General features: G+C 38.6%; 2 protein-coding genes across 6 annotated transcripts; one reads left to right on the plus strand and one right to left on the minus strand.

The window, feature by feature from the left end:
- Window positions 1-312: 312 nt before the first annotated feature.
- On the minus strand, window positions 313-14,185 carry LOC139963435 (stearoyl-CoA desaturase 5-like). Of its 4 annotated transcripts, none has more exons than XM_071964196.1 (5): window positions 13,977-14,185; window positions 6,969-7,163; window positions 6,114-6,244; window positions 3,966-4,171; window positions 313-3,733 (listed from the first exon to the last, which is right to left on the minus strand). In XM_071964196.1, exons 2-5 carry the CDS (start codon window positions 7,153-7,155, stop codon window positions 3,283-3,285), a joined length of 975 nt encoding a protein of 324 aa, XP_071820297.1. In that variant the 5' UTR covers window positions 7,156-7,163; window positions 13,977-14,185; the 3' UTR covers window positions 313-3,282. The 4 variants fall into 4 exon arrangements, with proteins under 4 accessions (XP_071820297.1, XP_071820295.1, XP_071820294.1 ...); XM_071964194.1 differs by lacking the exon at window positions 13,977-14,185 and adding an exon at window positions 10,987-11,437; XM_071964193.1 differs by lacking the exon at window positions 13,977-14,185 and adding an exon at window positions 11,090-11,435.
- Window positions 14,186-16,875: 2,690 nt separating this feature from the next.
- LOC139963437 (inosine triphosphate pyrophosphatase-like) lies at window positions 16,876-25,029 on the plus strand. Of its 2 annotated transcripts, none has more exons than XM_071964197.1 (10): window positions 16,876-17,020; window positions 17,743-17,884; window positions 18,275-18,351; window positions 19,044-19,095; window positions 20,227-20,291; window positions 21,434-21,507; window positions 22,229-22,260; window positions 22,916-23,031; window positions 23,560-23,636; window positions 24,392-25,028. In XM_071964197.1, exons 2-10 carry the CDS (start codon window positions 17,764-17,766, stop codon window positions 24,495-24,497), a joined length of 720 nt encoding a protein of 239 aa, XP_071820298.1. In that variant the 5' UTR covers window positions 16,876-17,020; window positions 17,743-17,763; the 3' UTR covers window positions 24,498-25,028. The 2 variants fall into 2 exon arrangements, with proteins under 2 accessions (XP_071820298.1, XP_071820299.1); XM_071964198.1 differs by having other exon boundaries at window positions 16,921-17,013; window positions 24,392-25,029.

The following is a 25,029-nucleotide window of genomic DNA, read 5'->3' on the forward strand; positions in this document are numbered from 1 at the left end:
GGGAAGACCTAGTCTTGGCCAAGTCACTTGTAATACTATTTTTCTCGCGTAATACTATTTTTCTCGCGTACAAACTGTACATACCTCAGAGTTCGTTTCTGCCTACCACGAATGTGCTTGCCCATTTTATTTTACATGCCCGAGGATCTGTCCTAGTATCAATCGAAAGCGTTGCTGCGGGCGTTCTCTGGGCAGTACAGCAGATAGATACGGGGAAATAGCTTTGTGAAAAAGAAAGGTACACTAGGCTGTTCATACTAGGGTCTTAAACAAGGGAAGACCCAGAGACCGAAAAAAACACAAACACAAATCTTCGTTACTGCAACACTCGCAAAATTAACTATTAATTTATCATCGAAATACGATATCGGCGTTGAAGCTTAATATATAAAATTCTTTATCCACAGCCATTTAAACCCATACCCCCCCAACCCCCCTCCCCATAAGAAAAGGCACAGTGAAAACGACAGTATTTGTGTAGTACGTAGTTTAAGGAGAATGTTACGAAGGACGGTAATTGATGGCACACAATACCAATCTTGGAAGACAAAACTAGGATACGGGGAAACAGGTCGATAAATATTTACAAAAAATTCCAAATTTCTCTTGAAAAAAAGCGTATGTTGTGATAAAGATCTAAATGAAAATAATAGGGAAAACATCTTTTTTTTTTCTTTTTTTTTAAATCAACTTCTTTTTCAGTTTACAAATTCCACATTTATTACAGGATTGAATTTAGCACCAAACATACACCAATCTCAAAAGAGATTTTAGATGGGAGGATATTTAAACGTTTGGTACCCAACGTAGTACCAAACTTAACATGACGTTATAATATTTGACATTATACGTAATAAATGACTTTAAGTTGGAGGTTTCAGAATTTAATTTAACACCTAACAGACACCAAGCTCAAAGTTACTTTCAGTGAGAGGATAGTTAAGGGTGATTTGATTTGACACCCAACATACACGCCAATCTCAAAATTTACATAAAAAATATAATAAGAGTGGTTTCTTAAAGCTCCATATTTTGCGTTGGTAAGAAACTTAATATTTAGCATTCATTCATAAATGCCTAAACAAACTTTCTGTATACTGGACCAGTCTCGAATGCAATTCGAGACTGGTCGAGTGTATAGAGAGAATTGCTTCAGGATCGAAATGTTAGACAAACACTGGTTTGTTGCCGTGGCAATCATGACGTCATAATTAAAAGAAATGAAGACATGCCATGAGTATATGCAAATATGTTTATGGGCAAAGAAATTTTCCAAATTGCAAAGAACACTGTACAGTATATATAGCCTACTTTCAATCAGTTACAGCAGTAGTAGTATACTGTATATGTTTTCACACACACAGAGTCTCAATACACACTGTACGTACTTCTTAAATCATCCAGCTAAATACTTCGAGTAATATGAATGACTTAGGGATTAATTTTGAGCTTAATTTTGGGCTAGAGTCAATGTCAGCACCCTTATCGAGGTGCTTCAACGAAGAACCGAAGCGTAAAGCGTCCAATGTTGACACTTGTAACAGTAGAAACCTTGTTGCTAAGCCTAACAATAACGTTAGCACTACTACTACTAGCAGTAACGACATTACTGACCAGGGACTAGGCCTAACGATCTTTCAGACTCGCAATAACACTGCGGTTACTACAAGAACACCTGTCGAACAATGGAGCTCGGAACCTCTTCAAAAACTGCTCATTCTCAGGTCCAGTAAACGTTTATTTGAACGGTTCATGTACCGACCAGGGATAGACGAGTTCTACTCAAAAGATTGTTAGCAACAAGCAACGTTGCTATCCTAACTGTGTTGTAGTGTTTACGGACTTTCCAGAACACACACAACTCAGCATCTGTTTATTGCGCAATTTGACCTGATAGGTCAAAAAAACGTTTTACAATGTTATCTTTAGAAATTTGTTCATCTGTACTTATTTAATTTGCATTTGCCTCCATTTTTTAGTGTTTGAATGGATAAAAGTACAAAAATTTAAGACCAAACGACACTGCTTCATTCGTATTTTTTTCACTCCTAATGTTCGTCGGAAGAAAATGCTGTTTTACAATGAGGTTACTATTACGTCATTCTGGAAAAAGATCAAGGGAGGCATTAGGAGAATTAAATACAGATCAGCAAAAATTTGCGAAAAAATGCCGTTTTCTAACATTTGTGAGGGTCATTTAGAAGGGCAGCGGACCTCGGCTATCGCCTCGGTCCGCTCAGCCTCCTCGATGACGTCATCATCGGTCTCAAATCAAATTTAAGACCGGTTCCCTTCGTATTTATCCCCTAATTAAAACACGCTGGTTTCTCTTAACATTAGAGAGCTAGTCACCGTTTTAGTAAATAATCAACACTCAACCTTTCAGAGAAGAGTAAGTATGCTAAATTGGAATAAGAAAGATTCTTTTAGACACAAAATTAATATTGATATGGCAAATTTTATATTTCAACATAACCTTTAATTTGTTGGGGTGGGGTTGGGGCAGGATGTGTGTGGTGGTGAGGGAGGGTGTATGTGGTAAAATGTAAAATTTGAAACAATAAGAGGCTCATTAATTAACGGGGGCTGACCTACCAAGTATAACTGCAGTCCGTGACGTCATTCTTTTGATGGCGTACTGACCTAATGACTTGATCGTTATACTCAACGATCGACAGAAAACACACCTAGTCGATATTTAAATGGTAGATTAAGAAGGGGGGAGGGGGGGGGAGGTGGGTGGTGCCCCGGAAGTGGGCCAGTTAAGAGAGGAGCAAAGCAAGCTAAATAATCCAGCCATTTTAGTTAATTGGCCTGACAGGTTTCAAAGGGTCATTTCTTAAAAAGCTGACAGTGGTATAGAAATATCACCTCGACTGTAAACATTATTATTATTTTTTCCACAGTCGATAACATATATCAAAATTACTTTTGTCACTAGAGTACCGTCTGTGACAGTTATCTGTGACGTCACCCAATGACTAGGTCCTTGCATTACTGTGCGAGTAGCAATGCTTCAAGTGGCTCATATTTTCTTCATTATACCAAGCTCTGAGCAGCAACTATAACAACGGGTTTGAGGTCAATGCTTTCCAACATTATATGTCATAATATCTGAACTAGTACTAGATATAGAGTATATCATATATCATATCTTTTACAACATATCGCCTGTAAGATGTTCAAAACAATTCCAGCGAAGAAACAAAAGAAAAGATAAGAAATGAGAGAAAAAAAAAAAGAAGAAAAAAAGGGAGAGTTAATGTTCCCTTGACGATGACGTCATTGATCTTTGTCCTCGTTTCGCGTATGTATACTACCGTCTCCGGTCTTTTGTGCTCTGGCTTTGATCACCTCTTTCGGAACCGACTTTAGATCATACGCCAAGCCAAAGAAGTTCATTAAGTCGATAAACTGCGTGGTGGGGTTGATCTTCCAGGGGAACTCGCTGGTTCGGTAGTCAAACGGAAAGACGTGATGGTAGTTATGCCAGCCCTCGCCCAGAGCGAAGAACGACACCAAGAAATTCTGCGCGGGGTCGATCCTATCGTCGTAAGGGTGGTGCCCCCAGAAGTGAGCGACGCTGTTGACGGAGAAGGTGATGTTGTACGTCAAGACCAACCGGATGATCCCGGCGGTTAAGAATGCGTACCACGCCGACTCGCCCCATAGGAACACTGGAAGAAATGTTGGCATGACAACGCCAACTAGTAACACCAAGATATTATAGTACCTGTAAGAGGGAAAAATATCATAACGAAAAGATGAGTTAGTCAAAACGTACTTGATTTATAGTAAATGTAAAAATCCATACGATTGCCTGTGAACAGTAACCTAATATGTTTCCATTTTTTTATTTTTTTATTATTATTAAATTTTTTGTTTGTTTTTTGGATGACGTCAAAACCTCACAAAAGTGTAAACAATAATTGATGTTTTCATTCAGTCACAGCACATGTACTTACTTATGTTGATAATGAACGACTGGGTCAGCTAGCAGGTCACTGCTGTCCAGCTGGTCTTTCTTTTCGGGGACCTCTGGGTGTGCCTCCACCATAAGCCATCCAATGTGACAGAAGAAGAAACCACGTTTGGCGTTATGAGGGTCCGCATCGGTATCCGTATATTTATGATGAGCTCGGTGAGATCTGCTCCAATCATAAATGCTCTCCTAACAACACAAAAAAAGTATGGTAAAAAAAGACATCAAAAAGTGTAACAAATGTCGGAGAAAGATTATGAAAAAAATATAAGAAAGATTTGGAAGGGAACATAAGTGAGTGGTACAACACCGATAGTGGATGAGGTCAAAGGTTACAGTGTCAAAATATACCAGATAACTGGACTTGGTGTAGTAGCCCTCTATTAATAAACGGTTATGCGGGGAGTGTGTGAGGGGGAGGTGGGCGCAGATCAGAAAACTAATACGGTAGTAAAAATCGCTATTTCGCTATATAACCTTTCGTATGCTATCTAACAACCATCACGCCCATCCTTGCACAGTGTTCATACGTGGGAATCCACATATAAACAATAATATCAATAGATCATTTTTTCACTTGAGGGTAAATGAGATATCGTGCTTACAAGGGGGATGCACGAATTTTGACCTCTGCGTATCTCAGAGATGACCTTTGACTTATCCTAAATCTACTCCCCTGCTTCTTCGATATTTTTGGGTTCCCTGGTGTATACGAGTTTTCGTAGGCAGACCTTTCAATTCCTCAAATTCATATGACCTTTGACCTCGCATGAGCCTTTCGGTACTCAGCATGTGGCATTCACGCATCGCAAAGACATATACTTCGACTGATATACAGATTTTACAGCCTTTGGCGTCACATAATTATTGCTACAAATAAGAGCTTTATTTCGTAAACTGTTTTTTTAAGTTTGTCATATGATACCGTAAGCCTTCCTCCTTAATATATAGTAACAATCTAAAACAACATAAAAAAAAACAAACTCATCGATACTAGAGAAGTTCGGGCTGATAAAAAAAGAAGGATTTCCTGCATTCAATGCTTAAATTACAACACACTATGTGCAGCCTTTTCTTCGAATTCCATCTCTTTCTCCGTTCTTGCTACGCCGGTTAAACCTGTGACGTCTTTCAATCTCGTACGATCAACTTGCTTCCAAATCATCTTAATGTAAAAAAACACTTAGGCTTAGATACGTTGCCCAATACCACCTATACATAATTTGTTGGCCATGTCGGTAATGTCTTCGTGGAGGGCATGGAACAAAGCTAGTAGGCAGGAATGTACCCATAGTAACCTGTTAGTCTACGTTTGACAAAGGTAGGTGGTATAGAACAAATATAACCTGAAGTAATTTTGAGAATTTTAAAATAACAAATTGCAGTGAAAATGTTCTTTCACCATGCATGGAGACTAATTCCCTGGTTTTTTGTTTTTATATAAACGAGATATACTAACTGGTACAGCCATCGCAGAATCTTTAGAAAAAGTAATACACAATTTGGATGACAAAGTCACCGAGCCGGGGGAACAGGGCGGGGGAAGGGTAATTCAAAGAGCGAGGGTGGGGTGTGGGTGGGGTGATGGAGGAGAGATGGTTAAGACGCTTTGATTACATGATACCTTGTGAGTCCGAAATCACACTCCTTCCCTTTCTCAAGAGAAGCTTTTGAAATAACAAACAATACAAATTTCACGGAGATCATTTTTCCTAGACAACAGGGGGGTTACTCAGAGATCATCAGGTGGTCTGAGACGCGAAAATATACCGACAAACTGGAACAAAGTTGAGGTCAGCTGAAGACCAATCACTTTATTTTGATAGAAAACAAGTAACTAGATGCACCGTCCATTATGTATTTATCTTCTCTGGACAAGTGGACAACCCACTCTATGCGTGCGAATCGGATAGCCATGACAGAATGTCCAGGTTGTCCTTGAGACATTGGACAATAACACAAAGATATATTTTAATGTCAGCACTGGACAACAGTTTAGTTGACACAACAGGAGAAAGAGGGAGCAACATAAGCACTGGGTATGGATCCGCAGGGCTGAAGAGGAGAGGAGATGAGAAGATATGAGAGGAGATGGGAGGAGATGAGAGGAGAGGGGACGTGACCTACTCACCTGTACTGCTAGAGCTCCTACGACGGCAAGGAAGATCCTCAGAGGTAACCGAGCATTGTAGGCCCTGTGACTCCAGAGGCGGTGAGCACCAGCAGTGATGGAGAGATTAGACAGCCAACCTAGGACGAAAGCTGAAAGGAAGGAACGACCATTAACTACTCTCACCACTTATACATATCAGGGACGAGGCGGGGGGGGGGGGGGTGAGTGGGTACATGGACGGGAGAGGGAAGGGTACGGGCGACGAGAAAGATTAAGGAAATGTACCCTAACCCTGCGCTTCTAAGCTTAACTTACTGTCCATTCGTCGGTAAATTTATAATCACAGTTTGTTAACAACTTTATCGTTCGATTATCTATTTGACATATCCCCCTCCCATGACCATGGCGACCATCAATTTGTTTCTGTGTGCAAAAGTATCACTTTACATTTTTTCTCTCGAAATTTCAACAAAGGGGAAATTGACCTCTGTTTGACCTTTATACTGCACTTACACCCTAAAACGACCAAGAATTTCTAATAAATATTAGCAACTTTGGCGAATACATGCACTAACTTTAGCCAATGATCCCTCAAATGACCCTTACATGACCTTTGACCTCACGTTCCTGAGTACCACAAACGACAACCCACTAACCGCGGCAACATAACCTGTAACACTGCAATGTAAGTAACTTGAATACTACTATCATGCAACCACCGTTTTGGAAGGAAACAAAATCTTTTACTATAGTAACTTATCATGCATTCCAAAGAGATCAGATAAAGTGAATATTTCGTTTCTGAATGGTCTGCTCTTTCGCCAGGTGATGGTACGAGGCTATCGCTTTTGAAAAACACGATCGGAAACTTACCAAACAGAAGCGTATACCAACTGCACCGCCATGATACAAACAGGAGGCCGTATAATGCTAAAATATGTAGTAATGCGTAAAAGATAACCCGAGTCCAGTATATATGGCGTTTGCGATCACTTTTGTCCTCTAGAGGATAATGTTCTGAGATTGGCTCTGTTGGTTCCTGTGTAGCACGAGGCGCCATTTTAAAACCTGTAGAAGAAGAAGAAGGGAGAAACGCAAGTTACAATCTGACAATCTGATTGGCTATATCACTATACACTCAGCCAGAGCCGTTCAGTGTCGAAAAAATGTTAAAAAAGTTTTTTTTTGCATGGTATTTTGTCAGTGTCAGTGTATAATCGTAGTAGCATTCAGGCCTACTGATTCAGCTACTTAGTTTGGCAGATGCAATTAGTTAAATTTAGCCTATAGGCTATTACAAGCCTACAGTTGGCCATTGCGTAATAAAATGCATATAGCCTACCTAACCGCACTCGATGGAGAGTCATGAACCGTATCCACAACGACGACGAGCGTTCTCATCCTTTCTATGATTCGTCCTAAGTTGTTGCGAGAACAGCATGTTATGAAGCTTTGCTAGCAATCGTACGTGATACGCGCTTCCTATAAATAATTACACTGCTAATGCACTGCGATAGAGATATATGTCTTTAGGCCACTGCCCATCTGGCTGTCTTACAAAATATGAAAGTTTATATTGTCCATCAGTTAAGTTCGTCAAATGTATTTAAGTCCAGACATTGGACAATAAACAAGAATCATCCTACTGAAAATTGTAAAAGAGCACTATGTTTGTCCTTCTAATAAAAAATGTAAAAGAACATGTAAAAGAATTCAAACAGGAAACAAAATCTGCTGATAATATGATATCATATGATAATGATGAAACTGGCAAAACATTGCACCAAATCGCATCTGAGGACCTTCAATTGTTTAAAAATTTCTCAAAGGGGGAGGTGCACCAGATCGCAGGCTAAAAGGACATTCAATTGTTCAAAAATATACGTTTACGAAGATTAGCAAAACTGTATGGCCAGAGAATAATAGCAACTCGGAAACGAGTGCGCCTCCCAACAGTAGATTTTCAAAATGCCCCGAGCATTGTGTTTATACAGTCTTTAAAAGGTCCTGCACTTTTTCCTTTTCCAATAGGCATCTCGTTCTGCCTTGTTGGCGGTAAGTATCGGAAGTACAGAGTTAATTGTTATTGACCAATACATATCTTTACTAAGCAATAATCGTGATGACCTACGCCGTGAGGACTTCAATATACCAGCATTATTCAACTATAGTTATACAACAATGGTGAGCGCGACTGCATTTTAAGTTCACTTTCAATAATCCCTTCACTATAGTATACGTAACGCATACACATTCAAAGAAGGTTATGTAAATGGGTGCCTGTTGGAATTAAGTAGGTGAGTTTTTTCTGACAGAAAAAGTAAAACATGGCACAGTCAAAAAATATACAAGCTTATTATTGCACCAAATGAAGTCAAAAAGCCGTTGGATAAATTGAAAATCTTGTAGCTGTTTCTTCTCGGCATCCGTCAACTTTTTGAGCTCAAGGTGATATTGAAAAATACTTGCCAACTCAAAACAATAAACGACATTAAATCAATATCCTCTCTTTGGTGTGCTTCCATGTCAACGATCTCAAAGGGCCCTTGATTATAACTAGCATTAAGAGGGGATTTTGAAGTAATCAACAACAGAAAAGGAGAGATAATATCAAGGAATGGTTCCTTCGAATTCCGTCTGCATTCAGTTACAGTTTCTGTTTTCATTGGTCACTTAGGGTTGACCATGCCGTTCTGTCATTTTGCATTCCATGTCCCTATGACAGCAGTCCTAATCATTTTCGTTCGTTGACGTTGAATAAACATACCAGCGCGAGTTAAATGTGAACTGCGTCGGAGTTACGTATACAGCCAATCCACTTAAAAATAGACGTATTCATTATAGAGAGAATTAAAAGTATGTACACAAACATACAAAGTAATGGAACAATCGCAGTTCAACTAATATATCACTTTAACTAATTCGTCTATAGGAAAATGCAGAACAATATGGACTACGTATGCAGTTCCATGGACGCTACGACCTGTATAGATTTTCATGGCCATACTGTAGCCTACCGTGAGATTCCAGGAAATTCAGGTAAAATTGCTGGTGGTCAGTGTAAATGAAAACATGTATATACTACACAACAGCAAAGAAAGAAGGGGGGGGGGGGTCTTACCAAACAGCAATGAATAGCCTAGGTATATTGGCATTCCAAATATTTTTACAAAACGAAACCAAAACAAACAAATTGAGAAGTAAACCAGAGAGCCGAATTTCTTAGTGATACATTGCCGCATTTCTACAAACCGTATACAGATGGGGCATTGTGTTGTATGTTAACTTGCACTCAATGCAAAACGGTACAAACCCGTTTTTGCACACTTACTATTTCTCGTCAAAAATCCGAAAATTATCGTTTTGACGAGATGTACACTATGTAAAAAAAAGGTTAAATATCTGAAGATCTGAATATCTGATGATCCGTTTGCACATTTTGTCCCACTTGTGCAAATTTTTCATTATTTTTATTGGTTAGTAAATCTGATCAAAACGGGTAATTTTCAGATTTTTTACCGTTTTGCACATATGGAGTATTTTGTCAAAACGTTTTTATTTTCAGAGTTTGAACACAAGTCCATAGCATGGGCACAAGTCCATAGCATGGGCACTTCCGCCACTTACTTTAGTTAAGTATCAATTGGTTGAGAGGTAGAGCAATGCTCTAGCATATATTTAACCTTCGAATGTTGAAATATTAGTTCAGTTACCATGGTACTATAGCCACATATTTTGACAGCAATTGACATACCCTGTGTATGGGTTGCAACTTGCAAGTAAATGTAATGTTAATGTAATGTTTTCCCTTGAACCAGTCGATTGAGCGCTTTTGACACAAACACTGACAGGTTTTTAACACTCTCTCAGGTTCGTATAACTCCCAGTCAACTGTTAGCCACAATACCCAGGGTGGCCCGCCGAACCTCGCTCCTCTGGACCACTAATTCTAAGTGCTACCATGGCAACTAGATACTGCTACAGCAACTAGGCCATAGGTACTATAAGCTAAACTGAATAACTGACAACATGATCTAATCTAAGTATTCGAAAATACAAATGGTAATAAGATGATATGGGGGTGGGTGAGGGGGGGTGGGGAGAAAAATGTAGGGAACCAAAGATACCATGCCGACTTGTAAGATGGAATTAACTTGGCATGACAGTTTGTTTACGCCACATGGTTGGATTCCATGAAAACAAAACAGTCCACACGCCTTCCCACGTCACGACACACCTCTCGATCACCACCGAACAACCGCCCCCCCCCCTCCTCCTCCGGTGATCAACACACGTACACTAGACCTCACTTGGTCATGGATCAATATCACATTGTAAACTGTCAACACACTTAGTGATGCCGAAGAGGTGAGGTTTGAAAGATTGCTGGCTTTTCACTACTGTGTAACAACTAACATTATGAAAGATTTATGGCAGATAACAAAGGATATTACGTGCCTAGTATGACTATGACATTGAAAAATGTTATTAGGAACGGGCTTAGTATATCTATAACCATTCCGTCACTTGTTAGGCTATAGGTATAGGCTAAATGGCCCGTACAACGAGCACATTACTTAAAAAAGAACATTACAAATCGTTTATATTTGTCAATGTTTGTTATTAAATCCAACCGTCTAGTTAATTTTCTAACTATAGGCCACAATAAAACTAACAGAAACATTCAATGTAAGCCCACTCTGACTCGGTACAGTAACACTAACACATACTAATGATCGTGGAAGTATCCGTTGGGACATTTTAAATTTGATGGCAAGTATACATAGTTACACAGTACAAACTGAAAACTGTATTTAGTCTACTAAGTCATACCACAAATACACGTTTATGTTTCTGAGCAATCTTGCGAAACCATTCTGGTTACGGGTACCTGCACACAGAAAATAAGATGTGACAATCCCACGTAGTGTCTTCAACTGCGAGATACTGTTCTTTGGTATTTCTCAAACATTCACAAGGAAATGTTGGCTTACGTTATAACTTGGCAGGTCTCTCTGGCTAGACTGGCTGCATAAAAGATTGATCCCTCCTCCGTATGTTTACAAAAGAGCAGAGATGGTTTCGTCGGTAGCCTGCTTTGATCATAAGTGGCTGTTATATACAACTATACAACAAGCCTGTCTACTGTTGTCTTTCATAACCCCCAAAACTTCGAACAATCCTCGTAAGATCAAGAGCTGAGATATCCAGTCATACATATGCATTCCTCTATTCCCGTTCAGACCGTGCAGACGATTGTAATTGTGGTACGATGTTGCTGTGAGTTAATTGTAGTCTAGTACTAGCCTAATACAAATAACGCACGTGCCTATCGCTCAGCTGATCATAAATTCCAGTGACGTATGACAGTCATACCACATTTTGTATAGTAAACAAATACTATCGGTAGAAAACGACTAACGGTACGGAGAAGTATAAAGGACATTTTGCATTTAAAGCTGAATTATGTGTTTAAAATATACAACAAAAGGGTGAAATCTGAACACATTTATTTGAATTCCATGGCCAAAGTGCACCAATCCCAGGCGCGTAGCCAGGAATTTGCCAAGGGAGGGGCGAAACTGAATATTCGGCATTGCAAACTATCTAACCGTAGCGCCACCATGAGTTGGCGCGAAGCGTACAAGAAAATGTTGGCTGAAAATGCCTCCCAGATCGCTGGAAAAGGCACTTCCCAGGCCTTGTAAGTTGCATCTTAACATTTTCTCTTTTGAAAATACTAGCGATATCATAAAAAACATTGAAAAAAAACATTAAAAAATATGCTCAAAGGGGGGGGGGGGGCGGCTGCCCCCTTCGTCCCCCCCCATTGGTGGAATAAACTAACTGATAAAGTGTTTCTCTGTGTGCTTACCTTTCTCTCATCGAATCGTACAAGTAGATAGTATCACAACAATGTTATTACAAGACAAGACAACGCAAAATACAGTACGTCAATAAAGGAATTAGCATATTGCCTTGTCATCATGATGAAGATGCCGAATGCATGATCAGAGACACTCAATAGGATACTTGAGGCCAAACGTCCTTATCAAACTTGAATGGTTCGCGTTTTGACAATAACCCGCATATATCTCGAACGTACAAAGATGGCAAATTTCGTGAAACATAATACTGACACGGAACAGATGAAATATTTGTTAGGTCTATGGAGCAGAAATGCACTATTCATAGGCGACATATGTTATGTGGCTGGGGTGGGGCATGGTCACCCCTGTACTATATAGTGTGTTATACGACAGAAGAGGAACCCCGTGGTATGTGGGAGTTTACCCCCCAACCCTCCCCTCCTTCCTTTCTGCACAGATATAAATTATAGTAGTATTCAAATGTCCCAGTGATGGGGGGGGGGGGCCCACTTGAATGGTTGCAGTATAAAATGCGTGTTGAAATCATGAGCCTCAGTGACCATTCTTATATAGTGACTTTCTAGCATAATTCTGGGCGATACTGATAACCTTGAAAGGGAAAGCTGACCAACGGTTAACATCATTGGTCTTTACGCGCGGTGATAAAGACAGTTGCGATGAACCAAAGCACAAAACAACAAAGAGAAATCTTATTTTGCCAATGATGAAAATAGCGCAGTTTTAGTTTAATGTTCTTAGACCGTTGTACGAATGAGTCAAGACTTGATCAAGTCTAATAACGTTGGCATGAAGCCAAATATGCGGTCCGAGTTTGTTTTGAATGACTTTCTTAAGTTTTTGTTATTTATGGCGGAGGAAACTATAGAGTCGAGTTTTTGGAACTTGCGCGTGATCCATCATAGAGTTACGTGCTATTTTGTTCAGAACTTCTACACACATGCACAGGCCTGGCTTCCACGAATTCCAACTAACTTACGCTATTTCAATGTGTAAATTCTTCTCTCCTCTAATAATTGCTGCTGACTTTGTCAAGAAAGTCGCGTTGGTGGTACCACACATGCATACCCGCATTACGGATGGATGAAGTATGGAGTACTTCCGCCGTATATGCTTAATACGATAAGCTGGTTATTTGAACGAAAGATGCTGGTTGTATGAATTCGTCTTCAAAAACGCCGTACAGTATAAATGAGTATATACCAGTGTGCGGTGGCTAAGAGATCTGACGTCACGGTTGCGGGCTCGTTGATACCTCTTATACATATACAGGGTAATTACTTGATAGAGCCTTCAACATTTGACACCACCCCCCTCCCACCTCCACCTTAATGCTAGTTCTGTTTTGGTGACATACCTCTTCCCTTACTCTAGAGATCAATCATGATACTATTAACCAGCTCCAAATCATTTGTGAAACCTTATATTAGGTCAGATCTCTAAAGAGAGATACTTTGAACAGAAATGGAAATAAGCGACCAAGGTAAATGAATATATATATATATATAGGCCTATATATATATAGGCCTATATATATATAGGCCTATATATATAGGCCTATATATATATATAGGCCTATATATAGGCCTATATATAGGCCTATATATAGGCCTATATATAGGCCTATATATATATATATATATATATATATATATATATATATATATATATATTAATTAATGTCGCTATGGCAACTGACATACCTGTATATGGTCTAACTTGCAAAGTAAAGTTCTACAATATATCATCTTCTCTTTGAAATAATAATAACTATTGAAACTAATTTGATGAGGCTTTATACTATATTTTCTTGTTTGTTCTGAACAAAAATAGTTCCCTAACGCAACAGGAGAAAAATATGTTATAGACGCAGTGCATGATTAGTGTGAATTTTGTCACATTGTTTGACGTATTGGTTGTGCGAGGAAACCGAATTCAAAGAATTGTATACGTAAAGTTATGATACTGGTGAACAAATGCATGATTGTCTTACCTCACAAAACAGTCGTCAGTGCTACCGGTATGCAACTTCAAAGATCAGAAAGATTCCAATATATAAGTCATTCAAATATCGTACGTAAACTGTTCTATATATGATTCACACATGGAGCTACTGCGTATACAGTGCTTTATTGTTGAAGTGTGTACTCATTGTGAAACAGTGGTATGTATACATAGCCCGTACGAAAGTGCTACATAATGTATGCCATGCCTATAGCAATTATACCTCGCTGTTTTGCATCATTGTAAAGTCTGAGACTAGAATTCGCTGGAGCGTGTCGAAAGCTCCTTTCAATATAACATGTGCCAAGGAGAAGACACAGTGTTGACCGATGATAGAGCAGTTCAACTATCTTTTTTGATCACATCATCTCCCTTCATGGGGGATTTGATCAAGGTTTTCTTTAGTTGGGTTACGTAAACAAAACAAAATAGTTACGGAACCAGGTATCAATTTTATTTGTTATAACGAAAGTTGCATAATCAAATCATTGAGTTTGCAATTTATTGAACGCCGAATTTGCCAATTAAGTACTATTCACCATTATACAACACCTAATTATATTCCGGCCATTTGATTGGTCAATTGCTCGTCGATTGCATGCAAAATCCGCTCTACTGCACTCTATGAAATAGAACCATGTGTTATACTTTTTTGATAGCACTTTTTTCAATGGTAAGAGAGCAGAGAAACCTGTCTGTTCAAAACAATCTGTTGCATGAGTGCATTTTACATCTAATTATATCCAAATTTGAAGGTGTTGTATAAAACAAATAATGAATGGTTTCCATTCGTGCAATAGTGCAAATATTTCATGAGTTGAAAGATGTAATTTGTTCCATTCAACTCGGCTGCGCCTCGTTGAATGGAACATTCCATCTTTCAACTCATGAAATATTTGCACTATTGCACTCATAACCATTCATTATTTGTATACTATCATTGAGACGTGATGATGATAGCCTATATCTGCTTTATCCCACTAAATGGATAAAAATGGGCTTAAACCGGAGAGTGACAACACGTTAGTAATAAATAAAATGTACTTTTCTTCCGCTCGAGGGGGCAGGGGATCGAGGGGGAGGGGCTCGAGGGTGGGGGAGAAGTTAGGAGAGATGGGAGGGTTCGGTTCATAACCACAATTGTGTACCTATGTTTGGAACACCAGTTTATCCCATTACGGAAGGGAAAGGTCAACATTAACAAGAACTTATCGAAAATGTTTGTTCCTTTTCTTTTCATGTCGGAGATCATTCAAGGAAGTTGTAACTGAAGCTCAACTTCCGCCTTTGAGAAGATGCCACCAGAGATCATGCTAAGTTCCTGTTACTGTCTTTGATATGCGCTCACGGAACATTGTTTTCACTAGTCTCCTACTGTACCTAGAAAGTGAAAGTCACAGTGGGACCAAGGCTTGTCGGATGAAGAGAATTTTCACAAAGTGCGATCCTTGTGATTGTTCCAAGTATATAGCTCCGTCCAAATGCCAAAATATGGATCTTAATTTACCATGGCAACATGGCATAGCATGCGTGGTAATCGATAGCGAATTGCTTTCGCTCAACATCCCAAAATCGAGAAGCCAGTGGAAGCGACATATAAGCCTGCCTCAAAAATTGAATAGGTCATCAGTTTGGCCCACTCAATTTATATGCTAAAAGTTTTTAAAAACACGTACGTTTCTGGCGGTTCGGTTCTCCAAATTATTTCCAACCATAGAGAAATGTTAAAATTAGACAATTCAAACTGGCGATGACTGGAAAATGAATTTGAGGGTGGCAGAAAAATGCTTTTTAAAGTTAGAGTAAGAGTGACCTATTTTTGCTTCATAGCAAATTTTTGGTCAACATTGATGACCTGTAAGTGCGCCTGCAGTCGCTTCCAATGTCTTCTCGATTGGACAAATTTGAGGAGGTGCAACCAATAGCGGCTCGTCATAGGGGCACAGGGTAAATTTCCCTCACCCCCAAATATAATAAAAGCATCTCTCCATTTTTAACAAAAAAAGAAGAGTTATACCGCTCCTTTTTCCTCTTTCTTTCCTTTTAATGTAAGTGCAGCAGTGTGAAATATTGGAAAATATTTCGTAATTTGCCGGCAACATATAACATATATGTGCTACATATGTTAAGTGCTTCCAACTTAAATGATATTACCTCACGTTAAAACATCTATGTTGATGTTATATTCACTTTAGACAAAAAGGCAATTTAAAAGTACAAAAATCTTCATAAAACACATGAAACAGTATTTGCTTAACATATTGTTGATGTAAGAAAGGCACAATGGCTGTTCAATAGGAGCAACATAGAACAAATTGTAATTTTCCTGACATGTACAAAAATGACGGTATTTTTATCTGTATCAATTTTACCATGGAGTCATGGACAGTGGGCGCCATTTAGAATCTGTAAAATTCTTTTAAGCAAAGTTTGACAACGTTCAAAAATTTTACAGAAAAAGCTAACATCGAAAGACTTCCGGGCATCTCCCCCCCCCCCCCCCCTGGAACCCCTTTCAAGGCTTTGCCCTGGACACCATCAGGATTCTCAAGCGGGCCCCCGCGTCGTGTTATTGAATATTGCATGTGTGTGTGAGCAATGTCGGCTTCGTGCAACAAAGGTACTTTGTGAGAGCTAGCATTTGGCTCCAAGTAAGTGTTACCTCCCCCCCCCCCCCCCTCCCCCAAACGAAATTCCTTACAGTCGCCAATCGAAAACATTGATCAGGTTTCAAAAGGAATAGGCTAATTGAGAGAAATCTCATCGTCCTCATCTAACAAGCTTTCCTTTAAGCTCACCCTCATTTCATCAAGTTCCCTGTTTTACCTTGACCTACGGTCCAAAAGCTGCTCGAACTTGTTGAATTCCCCGCCAGTTTCCACAATTCGCATTTATATAGTTAAGTCAGAAAGAAGTACAGTTTATTACTAGCGCCATCGTAATAAAAAAGCGTCTGCTGCTCGCCTGTACATGTGCGAGACAGGCTTGTTGTGAGAGTTCTAAACAATTCCTTGGCGGTGTAACAAGTAAGAGGTGAAGAAAATACCACTTCCAAACTGGAAATCTCTTCTCTTTTTAGTGTATATTCCTCTTAAATAAGCTTGTTCATGTTCCAACTTCCTGTTTTTTCGGGTGTAGGTACAGGGTTACCGGAACGCGATGCCAGGGACCTAATTCCAGGTTTATGCTCTGTCAATTAAGGGTTAGGATACGTAGCCTAGGCCTAAGCTTCTTCCAACAAGCATAAGCTAGGCATGGTTGGTTTACTTTACATTTCTCCAGCTCAGTATGATCAGAGCTGAAGATAATATCCTCCTTAAAGCCTGAGTTACTGGATATCACAAGGTAGCCACTTTTTGTAGAGATCTCTGCTTAGTTAAGTGTTATAAAAAATAAAACCTTGTGGTAGGTCATCAAATTTTGCCAAAGCCAGCATAACCTACTGTAGTGTAGGCCTACTCCTCCATGTTACTCGAATAGTCCAGTTAACCAAAGCAAGCAACCAAATACGATGTTTCACCAAGTGAAGATTTATGAGAGATAATTCATGAAACTATTCCGTCCATAACAGTTTTCCACCCAAAAACTTTATTAATAAGTTCTTCGAATAACCATCTTCAAAACGATGATAAGTTATTCATGAACCCTACCTTGGTCAATCTAACAATCTAAGATAAGCCTTTGTTTAGATATACTTTAAAAATGTAGGCATAGTCAAGAGATTCCACTATTTTACATTTTACGGTCTTTTTCAGTTTTCCATTTGAACCAATAACATGGCAGACTCCAGCACAGGTGTGAAAAGGAAATACGAAGGCCAGGAAATTGAGAAGCATGAAGAAGAAGGCCAGCAGGCAAGAAGCAAGCAGAGACTTACAGAAGGAAAAGAGTTAATCGGTGACTACAAGATTATGAATATTGCTTTTGCTAAGATGTGTCAGGTAGCAGAAGCAATGGCAGAACAAGGCACAAAATATTTTTGCCATTTTTGTTGTTGTTGTTGCTGTGGCAATCCAATCATCCTTGATTTCATTCAGTCGGTATCAGACTGGGCAGCAGCCATTTAGAATGCAAAAATTAGGTGTCTGTAAACATCTCTTTCATTTATTTCTCTGTTCTTTTGTTGATTTTTATTTTTTATTTCCAGTACAAACCAGGTACGTTATATGGTGGTACCCCGTTAAGTGTGACTCCGATTCCCAGGGACTCTTCTAAAGCGTATTTATCAGTCTCTTGATAGATGGAAGGCAAAATTCTATCAATTTTATATGTTTGGTTAAATTGCAGATTCTTCATCCAATGAATCCAAAGCTTCTGGCAAGGGTCTGGTTTTCGTGACAGGAAATAAACACAAGCTTGAGGAGGTAATATATATGATGTTGTGGAGTGTTATTGTGAAGTGCTAGCTCAGTGGTTAATGCATTTCATGAATCATTTTTGGTTTCTTCTCTTTGAAAATAAATTGGCACAGAATAGTTGTGTTTATAGTTTGTTGCATTTGTAACACAAATAGATTTCTTTTCTTGCCTCTAGAAAAGTCGGTTATTTTTCAAAACAGAGCATCTTTTTTCCATCAAAAGATTACTGATGAGAATTACTGCAGTAGTGTTAAGAGTGTGGCCAAATGATTACTTATGTATCTTTACTGATCTATATTGTTGCCCTTATGGAACCGTTCGGTTCAAACTTCTTTTGGCTTCTCGACCCCAAGTTTTACTTTCATCCACCTTGGCAACCCTGCTGTGTTGGATAATGTGGCCTGGAGAAAGGGCCTACAGAGAGGTGGTATCCCCCTCCCCTTTGAGAATATCCTCCCCTTTGAGAAATTGTGTTGACATGATGATGGGTTCTTAGTTGCAAAATGATGCTATATTTATTGAAGTAATTCCGTTAAAAAAAATTCCTCCCATCAAAATCAGCAATTTTGGTTTTCTCATGAAGTTTGTTTGGCCACCCTATATGTTCTTTTCTGTGACACTTGTATGGGTCCCGACTCCCACTTTGAATAACCCCGGGCTTAGAATAATCTTTGATTACTTTGTTGCTATGGTTACAGGTGAATGCTATTCTGGGCGGCAAGATTGCAGTGAAGGCTGAGAGTATTGACTGTAAGTCTTTAAAATCATCTTTTTTTCAGATTGTTATTAGATATTTTCTTTCTTTTGTCATCACCTGTAAAGTGCATTGAGCTACTTTTGTTGGATTCTGTGCTATATAAGATTAATTATCATTATCATTGACATTATGATTATTTATCATTATTATTAAGTGAAAATCTTGATACCTATTTAGGCTTTTTATATCTTTCATGATTGGTTTTAGTCAAGGTTGTAGCTAGGATTTTGCAGGTGGCAGTTGAATTTTCTGGAGTGGCGGTTGCCTGCAAATTTCGCGTCCTGGGGGAGTGGTATAAGGGTTATATATATTTATATGTGTGCGCAAGTGCCGGTCGGTAATAGAACTTTTAACTTGGAGTACCGGTCGGCAAACGTTAGTGCTGGCCAAGTCTGACCGGTGCCGACTGCCGTAGCTACAAAACTGGTTTTAGTTTATTTTTTAACAATAGACATAGTATAGTTTGATAGTCTGTTTCATTTGTCTCCTTTAAAAGTGTAGTAAAATATTTGTTTCAGCTCAATGGGGGATTATCCAGATTAATTGCTAATCTAATCTGTTACCACCTCAATATCTTGATCTTAGCTTCAGATATAATCAATATTTGGGTATTTCATTCTTGTGCAAGCAAAGTCATGTTTGTCCATAGGTGTGAAAATAGTTCCTTCTATGGTTTGTGACAAAATGTATAATGAAAGTAATAATAAAATTAAATATTTAAAGTTTTCTGTATGAAACTATAGACTTCTATGCTTTGCTGTGTTTTGTGAGCAAAACATATTTTCTAAGCTTGATGATTTCAGTGTTTGTGTAGCTAAGTAATGAAAATTTATTTTCTATACTGTAATGATTTTTCTTAGTCATAAGTTTAATGAAAGCAGCTAGTTGGTGGGTAGTAATGTTATTCACTTGTAAGGCAAATGACTGCAACTTGTTGATGAGTTGAAAAAATGACTTGATACCAAGTTGGGGAACTTGAAAAATGTTTACTTGATTGAATCTAGTATTAAAAGAAGTGGAATTTGGATTAAATCTATTTTTTTTTTTTAATTTTAAATTTTAATTTTTTTTAGCCAATAGACAGTATTTTGCAGTCTGACACAGCATTTCATTGTTATCCACAGTACCAGAGTTTCAGGGAGAACCAGATTTCATATCGGAAGCGAAATGCAGAGAAGCAATTAAACACGTAAGTGGAAAAAGTTGGTGGGGGGGGGGGGCCGTCAGGGAAGCCAGATCAGATAGAGTGATCGGGTTATATTACTAAAGGGACATGTCGATCTACATTATTTCGTTTGCACCCTTGTATTAGTGTATAGAGTTGGTCTATAGTCATAAAAGGGCATATAGAATGGACAAGGGAAATGTAGAGTTGGTTTTTACCCTTCATTAAAGGGGCATATAGAGTTGGTCTATACTCTATACTTTATACAAACATAAAAGGGGAATAGAGTTGGTTTAAGCTCTTGATTAAAGGGGCATATATTATAGTTGATGTGTATCTCTTAAAGGGGCATATAAAATAGATAAGAGGCATAGAATTGTGGTAACCCTTATGGGAAGTTATGGCAGGATTTCCCTAACTTTATCCCCCCCAGGAACTGCCTGTGGATGTCAGAGTTGTCCACGAATCCCCAGGCATTTCAAGACACGATCTGAGTCATTATTATACTATAATACACATAACAGTGCTTTGTAAAAGATCAAGTTCATAGTGTAATATTGTAATGAAAAAAAAAACAAGAGATGAACAAATATTTATTTGGAAACTGCAATATCAGATCACAAATTGTATCAAACGTCTCACAAACCCCCTGGGATGGACTCACGCACCCCCTGGGGGTTCATGCACCCCAGGGGAACCCCTTCCTTAAAGGGACATGTAGAGTGTGATAGAACTGAGGTGTGTAGTTAGATCATATCATACCATTAAGTAGATTTTAACCTTCATTGTGCAGTTTTGGTTTCCCTAAGTACATACACACAGGTTTGACAATAAACTCCATTCTATGATTTCTTCACACCAAACCTGGTTGTCAGACCCAGCTCATGGTTCTGGGTATTACTGACTTTACAACATTTGTGTCCAAGTCCTGTTAATGGTAACAAATGTTTCAATACCCCTCAACACAACAAAGAAATCCTTGTCATTTCAACCACTTAATTCCTCCTCCTGGGGAATTTTTTACAGCTTAGTACAAAGAAAGTAACTCATATAAATATTGCATTAAATTTAATGTTTGTAAGCTTTTTTTTCTTTTATAACTAACTGTATCCTTCCTTGTGTGAACTCTAAATTAAAACCTTGAATTTTGGATTTGCTTTCAACAGATTGAAGGGCCAGTAATCGTTGAAGATACCTGTCTGTGTTTCAATGCATTCGGTGGCCTCCCCGGACCATACATGTAAGTGTATATCGCTGTTGGTCATCTGCTCTCGGAATCCCCCTCCCATCCCCCCTCCCCCTCCCCTCCCCCTCCCACCCCCAAAAAACCCCACCATATTTAGTAGAACTGACAATCATACTGAACAGAACACAACTACTGTCTGTGAGATGTACAGTATACGGCCTAATCGCATTTTGATTTTATTTCTCTGAAGATTTTTCAACGGTATAAACTGTTGGGCCTTGTCTTCTATTATAGTCAATCAATCACAGAATGTTGTTTACCTATCACATGGTAGTAAGTATAACCAATGAAAGGAGAGGAAATAGCATTAAGAGTTATGCAAATAAAGGGAATGAAAGGAAGAAGGTTGACAACCGCGGTTGGCCTGTGATAAAGTACACTCTGAGACCGTGGTAACAGCCTAGAATAGTCATAGTGGCCACACCCTGCCTGCAGAATGTCCGAGTCAACTCAAATATGATTTAGATGAACTAGGACAGTCTGACAACATCTGTTTGCGTCCGCTACGACTGATGTGGACTGACTTAAAAATGACGTGTTTCTCCGACTGATCAGTAAGTGTGTAACTGTTCACAACTACAACTGCCCAGTTTCAAAAAATGCATTAAACCAAATATGCAGAAAGGTAATTTTGCTATGAAACAACCTGTGTTCTTTATTCGTCAGCGGACCCTTATGAGTTGCTCATTCAGATGTTTAATTTTATTTTCTGCAGAAAATGGTTCTTAAAGAAGTTGGGACCTGCTGGTGAGTAGTGATATGGCAGGCATTTCCTTTTAACTCATATTGAATCATTACCTAGATCTGTAGCTTCAAGAGGCATTTATTGAAAAATTTCAAAATTGATAAAAATGTCATAATTTTCACTACAATTTATAAAACACCATTGAAAATTTAAATACTTACAAGATTTTGCCTAGCATATTAAGATCACATGAAATTTTGATCAGAGATGTTGATCGGAGATTTGATGTAATTTTGAAAACTGAGAAGAGAAAAATAGTTTAGTTTGATAGTGAAAACTCATTTGTAACGACCTTTGAGCACAGAATAGTGAGAGAGTACAATAAATTGTGCAATTCTGTGGCTGGCTCTGAGAGTGAAGATAAAGTAAAACCTATATATAACTTAATAAATGTGACATTCAGATCAAGTGAGATGCTGATAAAAGGTGTTTACTAAAATGTTAAAAATGCTAACCAATGTTTATTCTTGATATTTAGTAAAAACCCTGCCAATCAAGATTTTTTAAGATTTTTTAAGTTAGTAACTGCATACACAGTGTCCAATTTTCAATATCTCCATATTGTTGCCTAATCAAACCTGACATAAAGAGTTTAGATTTTTATTTGGTTTGATCATTTGTCTTTTGTTTGCTTTTGTTCTTCTTCTTTTTCTTCAGGTTTACACAAAATGTTGCAAGGTTTCGAAGATAAGAGCGCGTACGCTCTCTGTACGTTTGCGTACAGCAGTGGAAATCCAGAAGATGAGATCAAACTATTTTGTGGAAAAACACCAGTAAGTGAAGCTTCTACAGAATAATTCTTTGCACTTTATTTGAAAATAACTTAAAAGCTCTGAAAAGGTTACATTACAAATTTAATTCCTCAGTATCATCCTCAATGCGAACTTCGCTCGTCTACAAAGTGTCTTCTTGCCACCAGCCATACCCCAAACACAAAGTTTTATGGAGAAAGAGCCTTCATCTCTGCTGCACCTCATCTCTGGAACAATCTACCATCTTCAATTCGCAATGCACCATCGGTTGACTGTTTTAAGCGTCTCTTAAAAACACATTTATTCCAAAATTTACAGTGATTTGTCTTGCATATTTGTGTACTTGTTTTAAGCGCTTTGAGGCCTTTGCATAAAGCGCTATATAAATATTTGCTTATTATTATTATTATTAAAAGGGAACAATAATCCTGCTCTCAAAAAAGTTTGTAAAGAAACGTCGTGCGGTGATAAATATGTCTATCACAGATTTCTGGAGTATACACTTTCAAGTTGTACCTTTTATATCAGCAATTTTTCTTTTCTTTGCAGGGTAAGATCGTGGAACCAAGAGGACCCATAGACTTTGGATGGGATCCATGTTTCCAGCCCGACGACTTTCAACAGACGTAAGGACAGCTTTTTGTAAATTGGGCATCTGCATGCCAACTCTGCCAGCTGTTAAAGCAACCTCTCCAGTCCAAACTTCGATTTCTAATTTTTTTTAATATCCAAATTGCAATCAGATATATAAGGTGCCTATTGTTTTTCACCTGCGTTTGGAAGTGAAGGAAACTACTTTAAATTGTGGGGGAATGATTTTATGAAATACTTTTTTGCCATGAGGAAGCATTGGGGTTGGTCTAGCATAAGCCAGACCTATGTACAGTGGTGGTGAAGTTGCGGCCACATGCCAGTATGAAAAACATCGCCGCGAAAATTGTTGGAGGACATTGACTTGACTAGTCCAAGGTTCCATTTTGTATGAAGTTTGGACGAACTAGTAAAAGGAAATTTAGAAAATGCGAGGTGCTTAAAATAATTGAATAACTTGAAATTTAAAATTTATTAATCCAAATATCTCTTCAGTAATTACAATTTAAATCGTATATACTACAAGTGATCATCTCCCGATACCATTCTGATATGCAGTCAAGTTTCGCAGACTTTATAGGACAGATATGAGGGCGCCCTCTATGGAATTTGGGAGTAGCTGGAGAGCAACATAGACGGCCTGCCGAATCAACTGTATAGGGAAAGTTTTCATTCACTCTGCTTGAACCAAATCTTCTTCCTGGCCCCTCATAGAAAGAATTAAACCTCACATTATACCGTCCATAATTGATTCATTTTGCTGTGTTTTATTATTTTCTCCTTGGCTAAGGTTTGCCGAGATGCCCAAAGACATCAAGAACAAGATTTCCCATCGTGGGAAAGCTCTGGCTGCTCTAGCAGAATTCTTGATCCCGGCAGAGAATGGTAAGAGGTGAGAGGTCGCAGAGATCTGTCTATGAGAGACGAAACACACAAGAGGAAAGCACTTACAAGCATGATGGTTTGGTTTGGTGGGTTGATCATGTCGCAGCAGGTAGAGGGAAGTTGCAGGCCTGGGACGTGAAGCAGCTGAGAAGGGATACGTACTTTTGGAGATGTGGTGTTTTACGAGATATTCAGACCGCTTTGACCTCTGTCTGACCCTCAACAGAAGAGCAAAGATATTCTTGTAGCTACTAAGATGGATCCACATATTATGATTATTATTATCTTCATCTAATCTTTTACTTTTGAGATAGACGTGTTTACAAGGATTTCAGACTTTGACCTGTCTTGACCTCGAATGGTCTTTGACCTCCACAGAAAACAATACAGTTATTGTTACTCACTGAGGTTGATCCCAAATACCCATTGTGAAGTTTATTCACCTCTACTTTTGGAATCTATCAGGTTTTCAGATTTATCAGGTGTGTGGAACATCATTCAAAGAGTGGTAACAAAAGAAAACATAAGTGAAATGGGGAGGGA

This window comes from Apostichopus japonicus, chromosome 22 (assembly GCF_037975245.1).
Source record: "Apostichopus japonicus isolate 1M-3 chromosome 22, ASM3797524v1, whole genome shotgun sequence".
In the NCBI taxonomy this organism is placed as follows: domain Eukaryota; kingdom Metazoa; phylum Echinodermata; class Holothuroidea; order Aspidochirotida; family Stichopodidae; genus Apostichopus; species Apostichopus japonicus.

What these genes read in the sequence shown, in the direction of transcription:
- LOC139963437 (XM_071964197.1), top strand. Translation starts at nt 17,764, where the DNA reads ATGGCAGACTCCAGCACAGGTGTGAAAAGGAAATACGAAGGCCAGGAA. An exon ending in AGAAGGAAAAGAGTTAATCG is followed by an intron (nt 17,885 to 18,274) that starts GTGACTACAAGA and finishes GTTAAATTGCAG; the next exon opens with ATTCTTCATCCAATGAATCC. An exon ending in ATAAACACAAGCTTGAGGAG is followed by an intron (nt 18,352 to 19,043) that starts GTAATATATATG and finishes CTATGGTTACAG; the next exon opens with GTGAATGCTATTCTGGGCGG.
- LOC139963435 (XM_071964196.1), bottom strand. Translation starts at nt 7,155, where the DNA reads ATGGCGCCTCGTGCTACACAGGAACCAACAGAGCCAATCTCAGAACAT. An exon ending in TTGGTATACGCTTCTGTTTG is followed by an intron (nt 6,245 to 6,968) that starts GTAAGTTTCCGA and finishes CCTTCCTTTCAG; the next exon opens with CTTTCGTCCTAGGTTGGCTG. An exon ending in GTCGTTCATTATCAACATAA is followed by an intron (nt 3,734 to 3,965) that starts GTAAGTACATGT and finishes TCCCTCTTACAG; the next exon opens with GTACTATAATATCTTGGTGT.